The sequence below is a fragment of the Cucurbita pepo genome, chromosome LG16 (assembly GCF_002806865.2).
Source record: "Cucurbita pepo subsp. pepo cultivar mu-cu-16 chromosome LG16, ASM280686v2, whole genome shotgun sequence".
Taxonomy (NCBI): domain Eukaryota; kingdom Viridiplantae; phylum Streptophyta; class Magnoliopsida; order Cucurbitales; family Cucurbitaceae; genus Cucurbita; species Cucurbita pepo.
The window spans coordinates 6,651,944-6,669,506 of NC_036653.1; the positions used below are offsets into that span (position 1 = coordinate 6,651,944).

At 36.5% G+C, this 17,563-nt stretch overlaps 5 protein-coding genes across 6 annotated transcripts; 2 read left to right on the forward strand and 3 right to left on the reverse strand.

Annotated features, from left to right (window-relative positions):
* Positions 1-1,372: 1,372 nt before the first annotated feature.
* LOC111776866 (histone H4) lies at positions 1,373-1,970 on the reverse strand. The gene has a single exon (XM_023656263.1). The coding sequence runs from the start codon at positions 1,895-1,897 to the stop codon at positions 1,586-1,588; it is 312 nt and encodes a 103-aa protein (XP_023512031.1). The 5' UTR covers positions 1,898-1,970; the 3' UTR covers positions 1,373-1,585.
* Positions 1,971-2,823: 853 nt separating this feature from the next.
* On the reverse strand, positions 2,824-8,052 carry LOC111776818 (phosphatidylinositol/phosphatidylcholine transfer protein SFH1-like). 2 transcript variants are annotated; one of them, XM_023656196.1, is made up of 7 exons: positions 7,896-8,052; positions 6,944-7,525; positions 6,146-6,300; positions 4,996-5,091; positions 4,410-4,666; positions 3,810-4,039; positions 2,824-3,695 (listed from the first exon to the last, which is right to left on the reverse strand). In XM_023656196.1, the coding sequence occupies exons 2-7, from the start codon at positions 7,295-7,297 to the stop codon at positions 3,315-3,317; spliced, it is 1,473 nt and encodes a 490-aa protein (XP_023511964.1). In that variant the 5' UTR covers positions 7,298-7,525; positions 7,896-8,052; the 3' UTR covers positions 2,824-3,314. The 2 variants fall into 2 exon arrangements, with proteins under 2 accessions (XP_023511964.1, XP_023511965.1); XM_023656197.1 differs by lacking the exons at positions 6,944-7,525; positions 7,896-8,052 and adding an exon at positions 6,800-6,933.
* A 571-nt stretch (positions 8,053-8,623) lies between these two features.
* LOC111776860 lies at positions 8,624-9,366 on the forward strand. Its single transcript, XM_023656257.1, has 3 exons — positions 8,624-8,812; positions 8,895-9,057; positions 9,162-9,366. The coding sequence occupies exons 1-3, from the start codon at positions 8,688-8,690 to the stop codon at positions 9,297-9,299; spliced, it is 426 nt and encodes a 141-aa protein (XP_023512025.1). The 5' UTR covers positions 8,624-8,687; the 3' UTR covers positions 9,300-9,366.
* A 932-nt stretch (positions 9,367-10,298) lies between these two features.
* Positions 10,299-12,518, reverse strand: LOC111776815. The gene has a single exon (XM_023656194.1). It carries the CDS (start codon positions 11,972-11,974, stop codon positions 10,463-10,465), a length of 1,512 nt encoding a protein of 503 aa, XP_023511962.1. The 5' UTR covers positions 11,975-12,518; the 3' UTR covers positions 10,299-10,462.
* Positions 12,519-13,076: 558 nt separating this feature from the next.
* LOC111777053 lies at positions 13,077-14,354 on the forward strand. Its single transcript, XM_023656494.1, has one exon. It carries the CDS (start codon positions 13,404-13,406, stop codon positions 14,352-14,354), a length of 951 nt encoding a protein of 316 aa, XP_023512262.1. The 5' UTR covers positions 13,077-13,403.
* Positions 14,355-17,563: the final 3,209 nt, after the last annotated feature.

The following is a 17,563-nucleotide window of genomic DNA, read 5'->3' on the forward strand; positions in this document are numbered from 1 at the left end:
TTTACCCACGATAAAGGAGCCACCCCCACCAGAAAGATCAGATTGCTCTGTCTAATACCATCTCGACATAGGCTATATAAGCTATCTATACTATCAGGTTCGATCATTGAGCAGCTCTTTCTAAGAGATCATAATGTAGTTGGCTGAGAAAGCTCAACGCCAATGGAATGCTACCTTGACTCTACTGTTAGACAAACACGACTCTCCACAATGGTATGATATTGCCCACTTTGAGCATAAGCTCTCATGGCTTTGCTTTGGGCTTCCCCAAAAAACCTCATACCAATGGAGATAGTATTCCTTACTTATAAACTCATAATCTTCTACTAAATTAACCAACGTGGGACTCACTCCCAATAATCATCGATACCTACTACTTCTAACACCCGAGGCTTCTTTAACCTTGCAAATATATGCTAGATTCGTTCCAAAACAAGAATGGTTTGGAATCCTATTCAAACATGAAGCTAGTGAGCAATGACATTTTCTATTCAAGTGCTCAAAACAATGTTAAATACTTAGAAAAGTCATTTCAAACATGCCATGCTACCTTGATCCTACTACTTCTAGTGCTCGAGGCTTCTTCGCCCGACAAGTATATGTTAGATTCGTTCCAAAACGGGAAAGGTTTGGAACCCTATTCAAACAAGAGGCTAGTGTGCAATGACATTCTCTAGTCAAGTGATCAAATCAATGTTAACTACTTAGAAAGTCATTTCAAATATGCCCCAATAGCATGCTCTTGTTATCAGATAGGCCAGATACGCATGGTGGTAATCAAGCCAGGTGATTTTGTTTGACAAAATAATGATAAGATTGGTCTCAAAAGATGACAGAGAAGAAGCTTACAGCACAGACCTCGCCCACCTTCTGTCACCGGCGAAGGAGTCCACATCTGAATCCATGCTCCATAGCAAACAACCTGCAAAGCCTGTAGCCATTGCAAACAAAAAGGGGCTTCTAGACTATGAACACTTCAACAGTGCTCTAGTCTAACAATGTCGAACAAGAAAAACTAGACTCCAAAATGACCAACAAATCTGCCATTTCCACGTGAAATTATAACCCAAATCGTTCCTTGTTCTATCTTGTTCAAGGCAATGGAAGATCCTTAACGATATTTCAAAAACCAAAAAAACTAAGAAATTTAGTGATGTAATCATCTAGCTAGTCTTCTAAAAGATAGGCAGAATCATCCAACCATCGTATTTCTAAGATCGTGCATAAGAAACAATCCAACTGCTTTCAAATGCTAATTTAATCGATTCAGATCATAATGATTGTCGAATAGCAGGTGTTGAATCATAAATTGAAACTCATTTCAAACATGAATTCAACAAACAGAAACTCAAGAGACAATCAATCTAGATTCGGTTTAAACTTCTATCGATCAATAAGGAGAAAATTCTCATAGTTTGAGTAGACGAGATAGGGAGTAAATAGAAACTGAAGAGTAAAGTACACGATCAATTAAAAATTCATTGCAAGAACAACGATGAACGACTTCCGAGTAAAACTAAAAGAACATCAATGACTAGATTTCCAAATCCCAGATATACAATCATTCGTAAAATTAACCTATGACCTAACCTCCAAACCCATACAAAGTCCTTCCCTGCCTCTTCAATGCATAAACCACATCCATAGCAGTCACCGTCTTCCTCCTAGCGTGCTCGGTATAGGTCACAGCATCGCGAATCACATTCTCGAGGAAAATCTTCAAAACTCCTCTGGTTTCTTCATAGATTAATCCACTGATACGCTTCACACCGCCTCTACGAGCTAAACGGCGAATAGCAGGCTTGGTGATGCCCTGAATGTTATCTCTCAAGACCTTCCTGTGACGCTTTGCTCCTCCTTTTCCCAAGCCCTTGCCGCCCTTTCCACGTCCAGACATTTTTTCGACTGAAGATCGAGAGAATAATGCAAAGAGATGGATGGGTTCAGCTTGAATTAGATGCCGAAATGATACGATGTGGGGAATTTATGGGAGTGCAAATCTCACGCGTGGTTTCGTGAAAGTCATCCGAGAAACACGTCGTCCGTTGGATTTTAAATTAATCGACGGTTGTGGATGTCGATCCGCGTGATACCTTTACGGATTGTGCTTTGGAAATGTATATGTGATTTTTGTTGTGGCGGGCAGTGGTGTGATTCCTTGACCCGGCCGCGGGAAGACCCAAATTACGAAATGAAAATAAACAAATTAATAATAATATAAATAACCAATTTCGAAAAATATTAATTAAATTCCAAATTTGATACCGATAGTTTTAAAATTTATAATTTCATAAATAATCAAACCTTATAAATAGTTTTAAATTTTATCAAACTAAGGATTAATTCTAAATTTTAAATCATATAAATCAAATTTATAATTTAATCAAAAACTTATTTCTACAAAAAAATAAATAAATTAACTGACTACTTAATAATATGTAAATAATTAATTTCGAGGGTTGAGTTATATTAATTAGCCACAGATGTAGTGACAAGTGAACCGCTTGAACCGCTTTTACTTCTTTTCAGACAAAACCGAACTTAGATAAAACTCAACAATATTTGACAAACGAATTACAAGACTTTATTATTGAGACGTATCTTTAATCTATTGAGCTCACGAATTAAAAGGCTTTATTATTGAGACGTACCTTTAATCTATAAAGCGAAAGCCCTTCCACACAAAACTCGTGAATCACTATGGCCGACTTTCCTTCTCAAATTTTTAACATCAACCAATTAGATTATGAATGTCAATTCTCTCGATTCAATTTCATTAACTCATTCGCTAATTTGAACAAACAAGGTCTATAAACTCGTAAATTTTGATAAAACGAAGCCTCATACGCGCATACATATATTCAACAAAGTACAAACATACACAAAATGGGTTAAGAAATTGTTTCCTTAGCACCCATGGAGGGCTTTCATCCATCCAAAGTGAGTAAGCCCTTTGGTAATGAGGGAAGCCTTCTATTAGACCTTGCCTCCAATTCTTAGATCACAATCTCAGTTTCGATTTCGAAGGTCTTTGGACCCGAAATCAACTGTCATAAGAGATTTAAGACGAACTCGCCACACGAAAATCTTCATCGTCTGTCTACAATAAGAGTACCGTCCAACTATTGACAAAAGTTGCATTCTACTACAAACGAGGATAAAATTCAAAGGACAAAATTCATGAACTATAACTGATACCACATATCGTTACTAAACATGATATGAATAATCCTTCCTTTTACTTGCTGCAAAATGCAGGATTTGGGACATTATAGATAAAATTCGAGCTCCCGACAGTCGTCACTGGCTTCGAGTCAGACCCAAGGGAAAAAGATTCGGTTTTCGGGATCGTACACACTGACAATAACAGCAATGAAAGCCCAAAACATAAGTATGCTTATCACGCTAGTTCTTACCATCTGATCAAAGTTTCCAGGCAAGTGGTTATCAAACTCATGCATCTGAGACCCTAAAACAGAATCATTCCCATGGATTCCTCCAGTAATCAACTCTCTGTTTACTGCCCCAATTGTATCCAGTCGTTGTATGTCATGGATATCTACTTTTGAACATTTCGAGCAGGAGCATTTGCCACCAAGATATCTAGGTAGTGTTTGTATGTACTCAGATAGAACCTTTTTGTATGTAGTCTCCCCCTCAATTTTTAACTTTTTACGCGTAACAGGTGTCAAAATCTAAAAGAAAATTCATCATTTGTTAAGGACAACTACAAGATTACCGTAGATACAGAGCTTATAATCGATTTATAATCAAATTTTCAGCAAGGAAAGGTGGAGGAATAATCTTACTTGAATAAAAGTTTGGGCAAGGAGACGAACGACCGGAGGAAGCCGAATGATGAACAAACATCCGAGACGGTTTGGGAAGTGATCTTGCAGAAGGGAAGAACAATATCTCATCATTTGCATGGGAACTCTAAAAGGAGTTAATCCCTCGCAATCCACTAAAACTGTAATTTGGGGATTTTCTGGATTTTCTGAATCAACTAGCTCAACGATCCCATGCTCTACCTGAGATACTGCAATTACAGGCATTTCAATTTTACGTAATGAAACTGAATGGTCGGAAGGAGAACTAGAAGAAAAGAAAAGAAACGATGTTCCTTTGGGATAAAGATAATGAAAGCACTTAAAAGAGTCTATCATACAGTCAATATGCTAAATAGCGATCATAATAAGTAAAGCAGATCACATTCTAAATGCAAGGGTGATACCGAATGCTAAACCGTTTTTGTTAAAAGGAAAAAGAAAATGATCACAATCAAGATTCTCGTTAGAAACTACGAGATCGATATTATCAACATTTAGCAATAGTGAAGTTTCGATCGGAACAAGATCTTTAGCATGGAAGAAAACTCTAAAGTTTGTCGATAAAATTAAGAGACATACCGATGGCTTGGATAAAACGGGGTCTGTCTTCAGATGACAAGTTCACGCAAGCTAGCCCAAGGCGTACTATGAGACAAGGTCTGTGCTTCAGATCAAATCCATGCCAAAAGACCATGTGTGACCACATGTCAAGCTCTAAAGATGAAAGTATTTTGTAATTTTCTCTCCAGCGGATTGTCTTCTTAATTGAAGATAACAAAGATGTAAAGTCGCCATTCGAAGCTGCAAAGAATCTTTGAAGCTCCTCTTCATTAAGTCTGTATGAAATAAGAATGTGATAACAAGAGCATTAAGAGAAGCCCACAAATTCATGCACAATCCCACTAATATCGACCACCATCTACACGCGCGCAGTCGAGCTAAACCAAGTGGACACGCATTAAGAGAGCGAAACTAAGAGTAACTAATTGGCGGTAGATGGAAGTTTGAAGTCAAATAAAACATGGTACCTCATATGATAAAACATTGGTAGTTGTTAGTATGAACATAGGTCTCGTAGTCATAAAATTTAAGGCTAAAATTTCAGTTAAGCCTCTTCAGCCGACAACAGCTACAAAAATCTCCAGCAATTCAAACCAGAAATTACCTTTCTGGCAAATTGAAACCCTGACTTTCCAGCTCTTTAGAGAGACGAACAGACAAAGTTTCAGATTCAATGCTTTGTGGAGGCTCATCACAGGCGCTGCAAATTATGTGTACTATTTAAGAGTTAATAGAGTATAGAGATTACCGAGAACACGCAAAAGTTAAACAAAAGATCATCAACATTTGAATAGAGATGGGCATTCATGAAATGTTGGAAAATGGGAAATAGAAGATTACGTTCGGAGAGTATTAATGTCGAAATGGAAATGATTTTACAACAAGAATCAAGATGTTGATAAAAATCTTGAGAAAATCGTAGAAATAAAAAATTGCTGGATTTAATAATGGAAGGATCACGTTAACTTTAAACAGGCTACAATTCAATCTTTTTAATACTTAGACGTCAAAACCTTAAACATACACAAGATTTATTATAAAAAGAACACTGAAATAATTTTATGAATTACATACCTGAAAAGGAATAAAAATGTGTGTTGTCGATTGGGCAGTGGGGTGGAGAATCAAAATGGATTTATAGAATTCAAGTACATGATAAAATAATGTTAATATTGATATTTAAATAAAGATTAAAATATCAATTTTGTTCATGTACTTCAGGACTTCTTCTATTCTAACCCATGTACTTTCAAATATTCAAATTAAGTCATTGTACTCCCAATAAATTTCAAAATTAGTCCCTACTAACAGTTCATTGTTAACATTCCATTTTTTTTTCAAAAAGTCTAAGCTTTCCCACTATAAATTATGGATGCATATTCACTTGGTGTCTTTTCTTAAATAAAAGAATATTCTTATTATCTTATCAAGTTTGATCACAATCAACCTCAAACTAATAATGACTAATTTTAAGATCGATCAAATATACAATGACTAAGTTTAGACATTTAAAAGTATAGAGACAATGAATGAGAACCAGAGTACAGGGGCAAAAATGGTATTTTAACCTTAAAAAGAAATTATATACATTATTTAATAAAAATATACTGTAAAACCATACTATTAAGTACCCTACATACATAATGAGGCATTTCAAAAAAAAAAAACGGTTATAGAATGATATCAAAGATCAAGAGCAAAAAAAATAGTGCATGAATAATTCTGAGTACCCTGGTGCCATCTCATTACAGTACCTTGCATTTGTAGACGAGTTTACTGAGGATAGTTCTGAGTACATTTCAGAATATGAAGGGGAATCACTGATGTCATCTGAGTCTCCACCCATAGGCTCTGTCCGATCAGAGAGCGATGTCACTATTGATAGTACAAGTAATGGCTTTGACAACACCTGGAAAAATAAAGATAATATAAAATCTGTTGAAGAAATGGTATATATGAAGAGTTTAAGACGGTAAGAACAGGAATCATTCATCCGTAATCCAAAGTTCTGGTGACTACATCTGCACTTCTTGCCATCTTAACGAAAGCTACTGGAGGATGTAGATCATGCACATGCTTGCAGGAGTAATATTAGCAAGGAAGTGAAGTTTTGTGTTAGGAAGGAGAAACTAGATTCTAGTTCATATTTCATGAATTAGCATAGCATCCAGTTCCACGTTTGAACCATTATTTGAAACAAACCAATTGTGGTAAGCATTCCTCATTATCATGTCCAATGGAGAAAAGGGTCTACAGAATTAACTTCCAAGGAGCAGGTTATGACCATTATCAAGACATAAAAGAGAACATGCCTAATACACACATTGCACATACAAGTAAACACAAAAAATGATGTGAGGACCAGAATAAGCAGAGAACTTGAAGATATAGGAATGCTTATTGCTTACTGAGGCTGCTTCCTCAAGGCACAAGTTAACTTCTTTTGTTCTCACATAACAGACCAGTGAACATTTCAACAAGTAGTAGCTAGGCCTGTGCATCAAAATTACGACATGATGGTCATAATAAATCAAGAAGTTAACAGCACAGACCTGCATGCCTTTGACTAAACAGCTGAAAGGAGCCCATCTCTGAATCCACTTAAATGGAGGGTAGCAAAGAACCTGAAGAGCTTGAAGTCCTCGCCAAGCAAAAGGACACCTAGACTTTGAGAACCTTCGAACCATCTCTAGCGCAATAATTTTGAGCAAGAAAAATGTCACCTGACCAGCAGCACCATTGGCAATTCTGCTCTGTCTAAGTGAAGTTACACTCCGAATAGCATTCCTTGAAAATGCTTTTGAGTGAGAAACACCAATAAAGCACCTTCTAAATTTTCTACTTCCACCACTAACATCAACTTCAGATATCATGCCTGATCCTGAACTAGGTAACGTGTCTTCCATTGAAAAATTATTATTAATTTGCAAGCAGTTCTTCACTTAAGAGAACTGTTTGAAGAGGCAAAATGATCGGCTATCCTTTTTGCTGAAATTGCTACAAATTATGGGATCCTCCACAAATAAGGAAGAACCGCCATTAAAAACAATCCCCATGTATCATCCGTAGAGAATCCGTGAAAGGACTATAACAGTACAGACTTCAGAAATGAACATCGCCGAAAATTTGTCAACCTGCAAAATCGAAATCAAATTACCACACGCACATCTGACTCGAAGAGAGAGACGATCAAATGCATTTACACTGACAGAACGACAAAAAATGTAAAAAGAAAAACTAAATCGATGACGATCCCAAAAAAAACGGACTACAAAGACCCTGGCAATTGTTTACATAACTTCCCCTAGAAACCTATTTCCGCACACGAACAAACCGGAAACATACGCACAACGAACGATACAAACTCTCACGTCAACATTTGCAAGACGGAATTTGATCGACAACAAGATCATCATTGTTCGTTAAGTCAAGTAAGCATCCAGATAATTCAATGTTCACAATTCAAGCAAAAACAACGAATTAAGGAAAAAGGAAAACGAGTACCAGCGAAATGTTGGCGTGATTTCTGAGCGGAGGACGGCATTTCTCCGGGGAGGATATTTGGAAAACCAGAGAGAGAAATGACGATCAAAGAGAGGAGAGAGTGAGCTCCGAGGACGAGGAACACGCGGGAAGCTGGAAATGCGTACACGTGACCTTTAGGCGCCTTATTTTCCTACTTTTTTGGGTTCGTTAGACTGGCTCGACAAAAAAAAAAAATAATAATAATATTTAAAATATTGTTAAATTTTAAACAATTTAATTAATATCTTTAAATTTTTTAAAAATATTTAAAAATATTTTTACAATCAATAATATGATTAATAAATACATTTGAAACTTTAAAAGTAGCATTAACCTTCTAAAAAATATTTATTATGATATTTATAATCTTTTTAATATTAATTTTAAAATTGAGTATCATTAAAATTTTGAGATATTTTTTAAACAAGTTAAAATTTATTTTTTAAACTATTTTAAAAAATCAATAGTTTTTTTTTATAAAAAAATATACGAAAAAAAATGTAAGTATTTTTTCTTTTTGTAAAGTTAAAACTTTAAAACAATGTAAACTCAACTAGATTTTTATTAATTTAGCTATATTAAATATACTATACCACGTGGCACCATTCGATCGATCAGCAACATGCAAGAGTTCCACGTGTACACATTCCCAATCCACGTTGGTGTCCACGTGTGCCCATCGTCCCCTGAAACAAATTAGCTTCGCGTTCATAATCATCTTCATCGTCTTCACCATGCTCCACAGTTCAGTGCTCTCTCAATCCATTAACAATGTCGTCCAATCTCAAGCCAACCTTCGCATACACGATTATCTACGTCAAGGACGTCGCGAAATCAGTCGATTTCTACTCCAAAGCCTTCGGTTTCACCGTCCGCCGCCTCGATCATTCCAACAGGTAATCAAAACCCTAAATCATCACTGCAACAATCGATAAAATTCATAACAAATCACGAAAGATCGCTTCGTTTTCGATACAGATGGGGAGAGCTCGAGAGCGGAGGAACTACCATCGCATTCACACCTCTGCACCAACACGAAACAGAGGATCTCACCGGCGAAGTCCAAATCCCATCCTCCAATCGCGAACGAAACCCTATCGAGATCTGTATCGATTATCCCGATGTGGATGCGGCCTATCAGGTAAAATTGGTGCCACATTTTGATTCCTGTATCTCAATTGATTGATTCGATGCCGGAATTTACCGATCTGAGAGAAAGCTGTTTGGATTTGTCGTGGTTATCAGAGGGCGGTGGAGAATGGTGCGGCGGCGGTGAGCCAGCCGGAGGCGAAAGAGTGGAAGCAGAGAGTAGGATATGTGCGGGACATTGATGGAATGGTGGTGCGAATAGGTAGCCATGTGAATCAACCAAAACAGAACTGAATTACGCACTCTTCTTCTTCAACCGAATAACAAATATGAATAAATCTGTTATTTCAAGCTCTGTTTATTTCATTTTTTAAATATTATTAATTAGTTTAATGGATTTTTTCATGTTAAAAAAATACGTATAATTATTGTTTTATAATATTATATAATAAATATTTTAATTCAATTAAAAAAGATAATCGAATTTATAATTTAATATGTTATATTTTTATTCCACTTTTTTTTATTTAATATTAACTTGGAATGAAATTAAAGTATTAATTGTTTACTTTATTAGAAAATTCATGAATTATTTAATTTTTTAAATATATAATCACATAAAAGCAACCCTAAATTCAAACTTTCCACGGGAATATTTTTTATGCTTTTACTGAAAAATTTATGTTATTTTGAGGAATAGAAAGAAATGATTCGTGCGCAGAATAGGACGAAACGAGGTGAGATATGTTAAGGGGAGGTTTCTACGTCCTAGAAATACTTTACTTTTTTAACCGATGTGGAATGTCCACGTCTCTTAAATCGATGTGAAATCTCACAACTTACCCTTTGGGATCCAGCGTCTCTCGATATCGATGGCATGTCACCTAGTGTCGGGTTTTGATACTATTTGTAACCATTCAAATTATCGGCTAACAGATTGTTCACTTTGGCCTGTTACGTATCACCACATAATTTTTAAAATGCGTCTATTAGAGAGATATTTCTACACACTTGAATGTTTCGTTACTTCTCTAACCGATATGAGATCTCGAGCTTATGAGCTCAAAAAAGGTAGAAACTTTCAAAGAAACTTTCAAATAAGAACGATAGCGCTTCCAGAAGATCAAAGCTAATAGTATGGTTCGAAAGACTTGGTTTGTAAAGAGAGGAAATCATAATCATCAAGTGGCAGTTGAACCAAATCAATGCATTTAGAATCTGATTGTATAAACAAAGATTCAATGTTGCAGTTAAGCTTAGTGTTATCAGTTGAAGATGCAGAGAGCACAAACATTTATCAGCAGCCAGCAGGAACTGTTTTCTATTCTGAAGGAGATCATAATGTTTGGTATTTAAATCAAAGGAAAATGGATTAAAACATATTTTCCCTTTAAATTTCACAAAAATCATCTGTTTTGTTTGCTACACCACTGGAAAATGACAATCAACAATACCCTTTAAGATAACACGAGCTCGTTTGCTCCGAGATGAGGGCGAAGGCAAACAGGAACTTCATGTTCTTCTGGACCGACGCGATGTTTAGGCACCATTATCTCTAGACCGGTAACCGACTCATCTCCATAAGCTTCTAGCTTTGCATCGTCTGGAATCCTGGTTGGCAATGGAATTTCCCTTATGAACTCTCCGGGAGGGCAGTGTTCGGGCGATGGATCGGTGAGCTTGAATGTTCTGTCGTTTCTTTTCACAAAGGGCATGCAGCCACTGCTCACTGATGTTATCTTTACAACCCCATGAGTTAGGTTGTTCCACCAAGTCACTTTAACCCGTTTTAGATCGGCTAAAGGCAAGCTAACGATTATCAAATATCCTTGCTCGTCCTCGTAGATAGTTTTCGCAGCTGTAACCGGACCATATACGTTCCTCATTACCCCACTGAAATCGTTTAACCATGGAGGCTCGACAGGATGGATTTCTGTATCTTGAACTCTCTCATTAGGCTGGTTAATGAGCAAACAATAATCCTCATCATTACCATGTAGAAATGCATCCTTCTTCCGCTTGTTTCCTTTTGGCGACAGATCCATTCCTCCACCATTTACATGGCTCGTTGGTTGAGTTGACAGGTTAAAACTAGTCCCATTTAACAATTTTCTCGGAGGAGGAGCATGGGAGTTGGTCTTCAATGGAGGAAGGGGTCTTTCCAGCTCAAATTCGGTGCTGGGAAGGTTCCTCCATGAACAAAACTCGCTTGCTTCTGGCGGAACTGAGAAGTTAAGATCCCTCCCTGTAAGTTCCATCCATCTTTTCTGCTGCTCGTCGTCGAGACTTTTAAGATTCGGCAATGGAACGAACTTAATGCCATGCACACATTGAGGATTCGACAGGCCCCTGTAATGCTTTCGTTGCATCCTATGAGACCGAACAAACCCCCTATCGACACTGTAAGGGAAAGGGCGTTCGCCTTGACGAGAATGCCCATTCATATAGCTCCTAAGCTGCATTTTACCCAATGCATTCTCTGGCCTTTCCTTAAAAACCCACATATACATATTCTCCATATCATGTTGGACCATGAACACATCAAGCTCTAGATCAGACTTGTCAAATCCAGAAACTCCATTACCGTCGTGCACGATTTTGCTCTTCGATTTCTCGTTCAACACAGGCTTGAAATAATAACTAAAGAAAAACCAAGCACCCCACACACTATCTAATCTCTTGGAAAACTTGCGTCCAGTTTTGGGCAGGATAAGAAGAGCATCCGTTTCATTCATCTGAGTTCCTAGACTAACATCCAACATATCAAAAGGCTCTGATTTCCAGGATTGTGGAGGAGGGCTGCGCTCAGCTGAAAGAGGAAGATTAATGTCCGGTGGTCGGGAAAGAACAATTGGCCGTTTAAACTCTCGCTTGAGTTCTTCATGAGACATAGAGCTTGAATCCATCGACAATAACGTAGATGGATGGTGATTTTCCATGGATAAACTTGTTAGCAAATCTTCTCCCATGTTCTCTCAGCGCTTAACCCTCAAAGAATCCCAAGTTTCAGCAAGAACAAACTATCTCCCAGCCTCCTCCAAATTCTAAACTATCACCTCATAACACATCCATACAAATCCAGATTCCCAGAATAAATCAAACGCAACTACAATCAACACTTTTCACCACCAAATTTCACCACAACATCAACAATCGAAATTGAAAATTTCTCCTCTGAAATTTTCCGATGAATATAGACGAAAACAAAACGAAAACCTAGACGGATATGAACAATAAACTTGCAGACAGCAGAATCCCAACAACAGAGGCAAAATAGAATCAATAATTCCGATGAATATAGAACAAGAACACGAAACACAAAAACTTACAATAAGTATCTAGTTCGAGAAATTAGAGATATCAAAAGCGATTCAAATTCGGAGATGGATATCCAAATTCTCAGAATTACAGCCCCCTTCTACACACCGCAAAGACAGCGCTCATCCTCCCCCAAATCCAATCCAAAGCCCTCCGGAGCCGAGAAGGAGAGAAGTGACAGAGTTAGAGGAGAACAGCGATAACGGTGTCCGTTAATCAGACCGCTTAGCTTCGACGGAGTTATTGTGGAGTAGGTTAAAGATACCGACGGCGCTTACTAGCGGTGACGGCGCTTATTTTCATTTTTCCATCTTTGCCCTTTTCAAGGCCGTACATGTAAGTAGAATATGGGCCATGGGCTTTTACTTTCTTTTCTGGCCCATTTAAGTATTTGGCCCAACAACTCTGCCCTTTTAAAAAATAATTTATAATTAAAATTGTATATACAATAATTAAAAAAGAAAAAACTTTATTGAACTAAAATCCACACGCTTGGACCAAACCCACACGTGTGAGGTGCATCCATTTTGTTCCAAAATTCCCCCAAAAGACGAACCGCGCTCAACTCATATATAAAATTGCTTCTTAGTTCTTATTTTCCTTCCGTTTCTTAGTTGAATCTCTGTGGCTTTAGTTCGTGTTCATCTGTTGGATGGTTTCTCATATTAAAATATAATTTGGTTCTTCGTTCGAATCTGTTGATTCTTGCCGATCCACCGTTCTTTTGGCTTTTTTAAAGGTAACTTCCCTTTTCCTTACGCGTTATTCTCTATGGATGAGCTTGCTGGAATTAGTTTACTCGTTGTTCCATTACAGATTATGAAGTGATTGTTTTGCTGTAATTATCCGTTCTTGCTGGTTCTTTTACGTTGTTTTTCTGCTTTATTGCTAGTTACAGTGCTGGATTTAGGGTTTTTAACATTTTCTGGTCCTGTTTTTGGGGCTTTAGATTGTGGATGTCCTATTTCATCTGTTGAGTGTTTAAATGATCGAGAAAAAGTTTGAGGAGTTTGAGATTTGAGGTTTTTTTTTTTTATACGTAATGGTGGAGATGTGAGATTGTTTCCAAATTTGGGGAAAATGGATTCATTCAAAGGATTGGGAATTGTGTTGAGCTTTGTTTTTGGATTCCTTCTGTTTGCTCTCTTTGCAGAGCTTTTCTATTTTCTTTGGTGGAAGAAAAGAAGATTCACTTCAGAAGATGAAGATAAATTCACCAAATATGTAAAGAAATTCTTTCGCCATATTTGTTTGAATTGGAAAAGGAATTCTTCTTCTTCTTCTTCTTTTTCTTCTCCTCTGCAATTCAACGATTCCAGAGGAAATCAATTGAATTCAGAGCTGAGAAATCAAGAATCTGAGATTGAAAATGGCTGCAACAAGGATTTGTTGTTGTTGAAGTCAGGTGGAGGAGATGGGGCGGCGGGGGCGTTAGATCCGGCGAGGCTGTATAATCTTTTAGGGCCACCGAGCTTTCTTTGTTCCATTAAAGAGGAAACCAAAGAAGATTTAGAGTCTGAAGATAGAAGTAGGAAGGGATCGAGAGCAAGAAGCTTAAGTGATATGTCTCATTTTGTGTCCCCTTTGCCTTCTCCTCCATTGAAAGCACCATGTCCATTAAACCCTTTCAGTTCTTTCAAACACCCTGAATTCAATATAAACACTGTGACTCTCTTTGAATCATCAGCAGAATTAGATTTGAACATGGGTTTACCTTCATCTCCTTCAAAATTTAGGTTCCTAAGGGAGGCAGAAGAGAAACTGTACAGAAGATTAACTGAAGAAGCTCTGCATAAGGCCTGTAAAAATGGTGGGTCAGCTCAGGATTCTGAAACTAAAGCCATTTCCAATCCCAAAATGATAGTTGTAGACGACAACGATAACGACAACAACCGGTTTTGGTGTACAAATGAGAAAAAGCCTCAATATCATCACATGTCACAGTGTTCTTCAAGTTCTTCACAGGTTCTTCCTCTAGCTTCTTCTCCTTCAGGGCATAGATTTGATAATGTTTCATTACATAGGTCTTAAACTTATCTTAAAGCTTAGTTTTTTTTTTTTCAGGGCGGAGATTGAATCACAGGTATTGATAATTGGTGTCGATAATTGGTGCCTTATCTATTGATAATTGATGTCTTATCTACTATGCTCGACTTTCTAAAAAGAAAAAAAAACATTTTTTTTTTCTTTAGTCTGTATCCATAAGTGTTACTTGAACATAGTGGATAAAATATTTGATGTAAATTTTGTATTTAGCATAGAAGTAACTTTCTTTAATTATTTTCATAATATATATATATTTTTTTTTTGTATAAAAATTATTATTGATATGGCTATAATTACAAATATGTCTTTTAACTTTGCTTATTGTCTTAAAAATATTTTTATTCTTTTAAAATTTACAATACTACGTTTGAGGGTTCGTAAAAGTCCACTACAGCTGAAATCCATTAAATTTTGGATGGCAGTTAGAGACCTAGAACTAGGGGTGTACATTCAACTCCCAACCCAACTCGAACTATAAGGGTTGGGTTGAGTTGGATTAATTTTTTGGGTTGGTTTAGGTTCATATTTCTGAACCCGAACACTCATCACAACTCGACCGATATTTAGAAGGCAAAACATAGTGATATTGGACCCACCATTGTGGTTCTGTTTCAAGCTTCAAATATTAATATGAAGCTAGCCAACACATTATTAAAAATTTAATATAAATATAAATAAAAGGAAATTATAGAGATTTGAACTCTGGACGCTGGTTGGATTAGGTTATGTTTGGTCCAAAGCTATTGACTCAGATATTGGGCCGAAGCCCAGTATAAAATGGATCAAGTCCAAAATAAATGGGCCATAAGAACCGACCCAAAGCTATGAACTCGGATATTGGGCCAGAGCCCAGTAGAAAACGGATCAAGTCAGAAATAAATGGGCCATAAAAGAACGGCCCAATAGCCAACAACTCTATCTAGATTATAGAAAGGCTCCCATAGCACTAATACAAAAAGTAAAACTCGTGCTTCGGGTGTGTGCACGATCATATTAATACGAGTATGATTTTGAGCTGCACTGGTTAAAAACGTGTATCGAAAAAGTATAAACTAATAGTCGATCAAACCATAAGTTCTTAGTTTCCCTTATTGCGGTACTTGCCGTGTACTTGACCATAATAAGGTTTAAGAACAAGCGGAATTAAATCGAAACATTCATGAACAAGTCGACCAAACCGGCAAGGATGAAGTGATAAGTAGTGTCTCTATCAGTGGAAAAACAATTCGACGTGACTGTATCGAAAATAACCATCGTATGTTGATTTCAAAATCTACACGTAAATTTTATCTTCACATATCTAACGGTGCAAAACCGACGATAACGATACATAGAACGAGTGGGGATGGTATGTGGAGACTGGGTCAAAGACAACATAAAAGAAGGACCGCACTGGCAGTGCTCTTTTGAAGCCTTTTCTTTTGGGTGCATCATCCCATGCATCCCATGCATTACGTGATCAATCAAAACTAACACATATAGATGCTGACATCCACTCTCTCTCTTTACATATATATATATATATATATATATATATATATATATATATATAATTAAAGTACCTTTATCCATCGAGGAAGCAAGGGAAGGCCATAGCGGGTCCACTCGTGTCGAAACCATGGTGTTCGTGGTGGTGGTGATAGTGGAGGAGGATGAAGAGAAATGGTCCTTTTCTTTCATCGTCCACATAATAGAGTCGTGTCGTGTGTAAATACAGATTGAGTTTGACGTATAACGTAACAATTCTATACTATTTTCGTTCATACATACTTTACTGTCGGCTCGAGACCCTCTCAATTGGGTCATCACGAGGTCTTATGTAGAGGCAGCCACATACCGACGTTCTCTCGAACTAGGATTTTCTCTCCATTCTTTCTCGAAAAATTAGGAATTATGAGATGTATTAATAAAATAAAATAAAATATAAAGAATTAGAGGCAACTGGAATTTTAATTATTTTTTATAAAAAATAAAAAGATGGATAATATTTGGGTGCAATTATTATTTACTTTTTGTGTGTGTATGTGTTTTATTTATGAGTGAAATTAATTGAGGAAGGAACCAAAGCATCTGCCTGCCACAATTTTAAAGTGACATTTTGTAATGGGTCTAAAAGACAGCTACACGACAAACAAACCCCACCTTTTTTTTTCCTTTTTTTTTTCTAGAAAAAAATATATTTTATTTTATTTTTGTATAATTTTATTTTGTTTCATCATTTACTTGTGGTTTTATGATTTTTTTTTTCTTAAATAAATAATATTTATTTAGTTAAAAAAAAAAAGTTGTTTTTTGTAATTTCTAAAGGAATAATGCTTTTATTTCCTTTGTTTAAACTTAATAACTTAGTTAAAAAGTGATTAAGAGGGAACTTTTTGTAATGATCTTATCCATATTAATTAAAAATAAATTTATAACTTAATCTCTTGATTAAAGTAATTATGAAACTAAAAATTATAATTTTATTTCTCATCTAAACGTGATTTACGTTTGTAAGATTCACCCTATACTCGTGTGTGAAGATTGTCATCGTCATTGTAGTTAGACTTTGTTATTAATTTTTTTGACCTACATTTTTCATAGTGTGATAAGGGATTTGTAATCGTTTAAGTTCATCGCTAGTAGATATTATCCGTTTTAGCCTGTTATGTATCGCTTTCAGTCTCACAGTTTTAAAACGCGTCTATTAGGGAGAGGTTTCCATACCCTTTATACGGAATGCTTCGTTTCTCTTTCCAATCGATGTGAGATCTTTCAGCCTCATAGTTTTAAAACGCGTCTATTAGGGAGAGATTTTCATACTCGAATGTTTAATTCCTTTCTCTAATCGATGTGAGATCTCGGGGGTCAAACCTCCAACTTCAAAGTGGGATCTCGATCTTTTCGATCTTTTTTTTTTTTTTTTGGCAAATGATTGAATTGAAGCTAAGTTAAATTATTTGAAAATCCACCAATTGGGTATCTTTTTTTTTCAATCTAATTGTGAATCTTTCATGATTTGGAGTGATCCCACCATGAAACCCTAATTGAGAAACTAATTGGGCATATAAAAAAATTTAATCTTTTTGCTTTTTTAGAACAATTAATCAAATCTCTCTCTCCCTCTCTCTCCCTCTCTCTCTTAATCTCTCTCTCTCCCTCTCTCTCTCTTAATCTCTCTCTCTCTCTCTCTCTCTCTCTCTCTCTCTCTCTCT

Coding starts and splice junctions, on each gene's coding strand:
- LOC111776866 (XM_023656263.1), bottom strand. CDS start 1,897: ATGTCTGGACGTGGAAAGGGCGGCAAGGGCTTGGGAAAAGGAGGAGCA.
- LOC111776818 (XM_023656196.1), bottom strand. CDS start 7,297: ATGGAAGACACGTTACCTAGTTCAGGATCAGGCATGATATCTGAAGTT. Junction 6,301..6,943: donor GTTTAGTCAAAGGCATGCAG/GTCTGTGCTGTT, acceptor TTATTTTTCCAG/GTGTTGTCAAAGCCATTACT. Junction 5,092..6,145: donor AACTCGTCTACAAATGCAAG/GTACTGTAATGA, acceptor CATAATTTGCAG/CGCCTGTGATGAGCCTCCAC.
- LOC111776860 (XM_023656257.1), top strand. CDS start 8,688: ATGTCGTCCAATCTCAAGCCAACCTTCGCATACACGATTATCTACGTC. Junction 8,813..8,894: donor CGCCTCGATCATTCCAACAG/GTAATCAAAACC, acceptor TTTTCGATACAG/ATGGGGAGAGCTCGAGAGCG. Junction 9,058..9,161: donor ATGTGGATGCGGCCTATCAG/GTAAAATTGGTG, acceptor CGTGGTTATCAG/AGGGCGGTGGAGAATGGTGC.
- LOC111776815 (XM_023656194.1), bottom strand. CDS start 11,974: ATGGGAGAAGATTTGCTAACAAGTTTATCCATGGAAAATCACCATCCA.
- LOC111777053 (XM_023656494.1), top strand. CDS start 13,404: ATGGATTCATTCAAAGGATTGGGAATTGTGTTGAGCTTTGTTTTTGGA.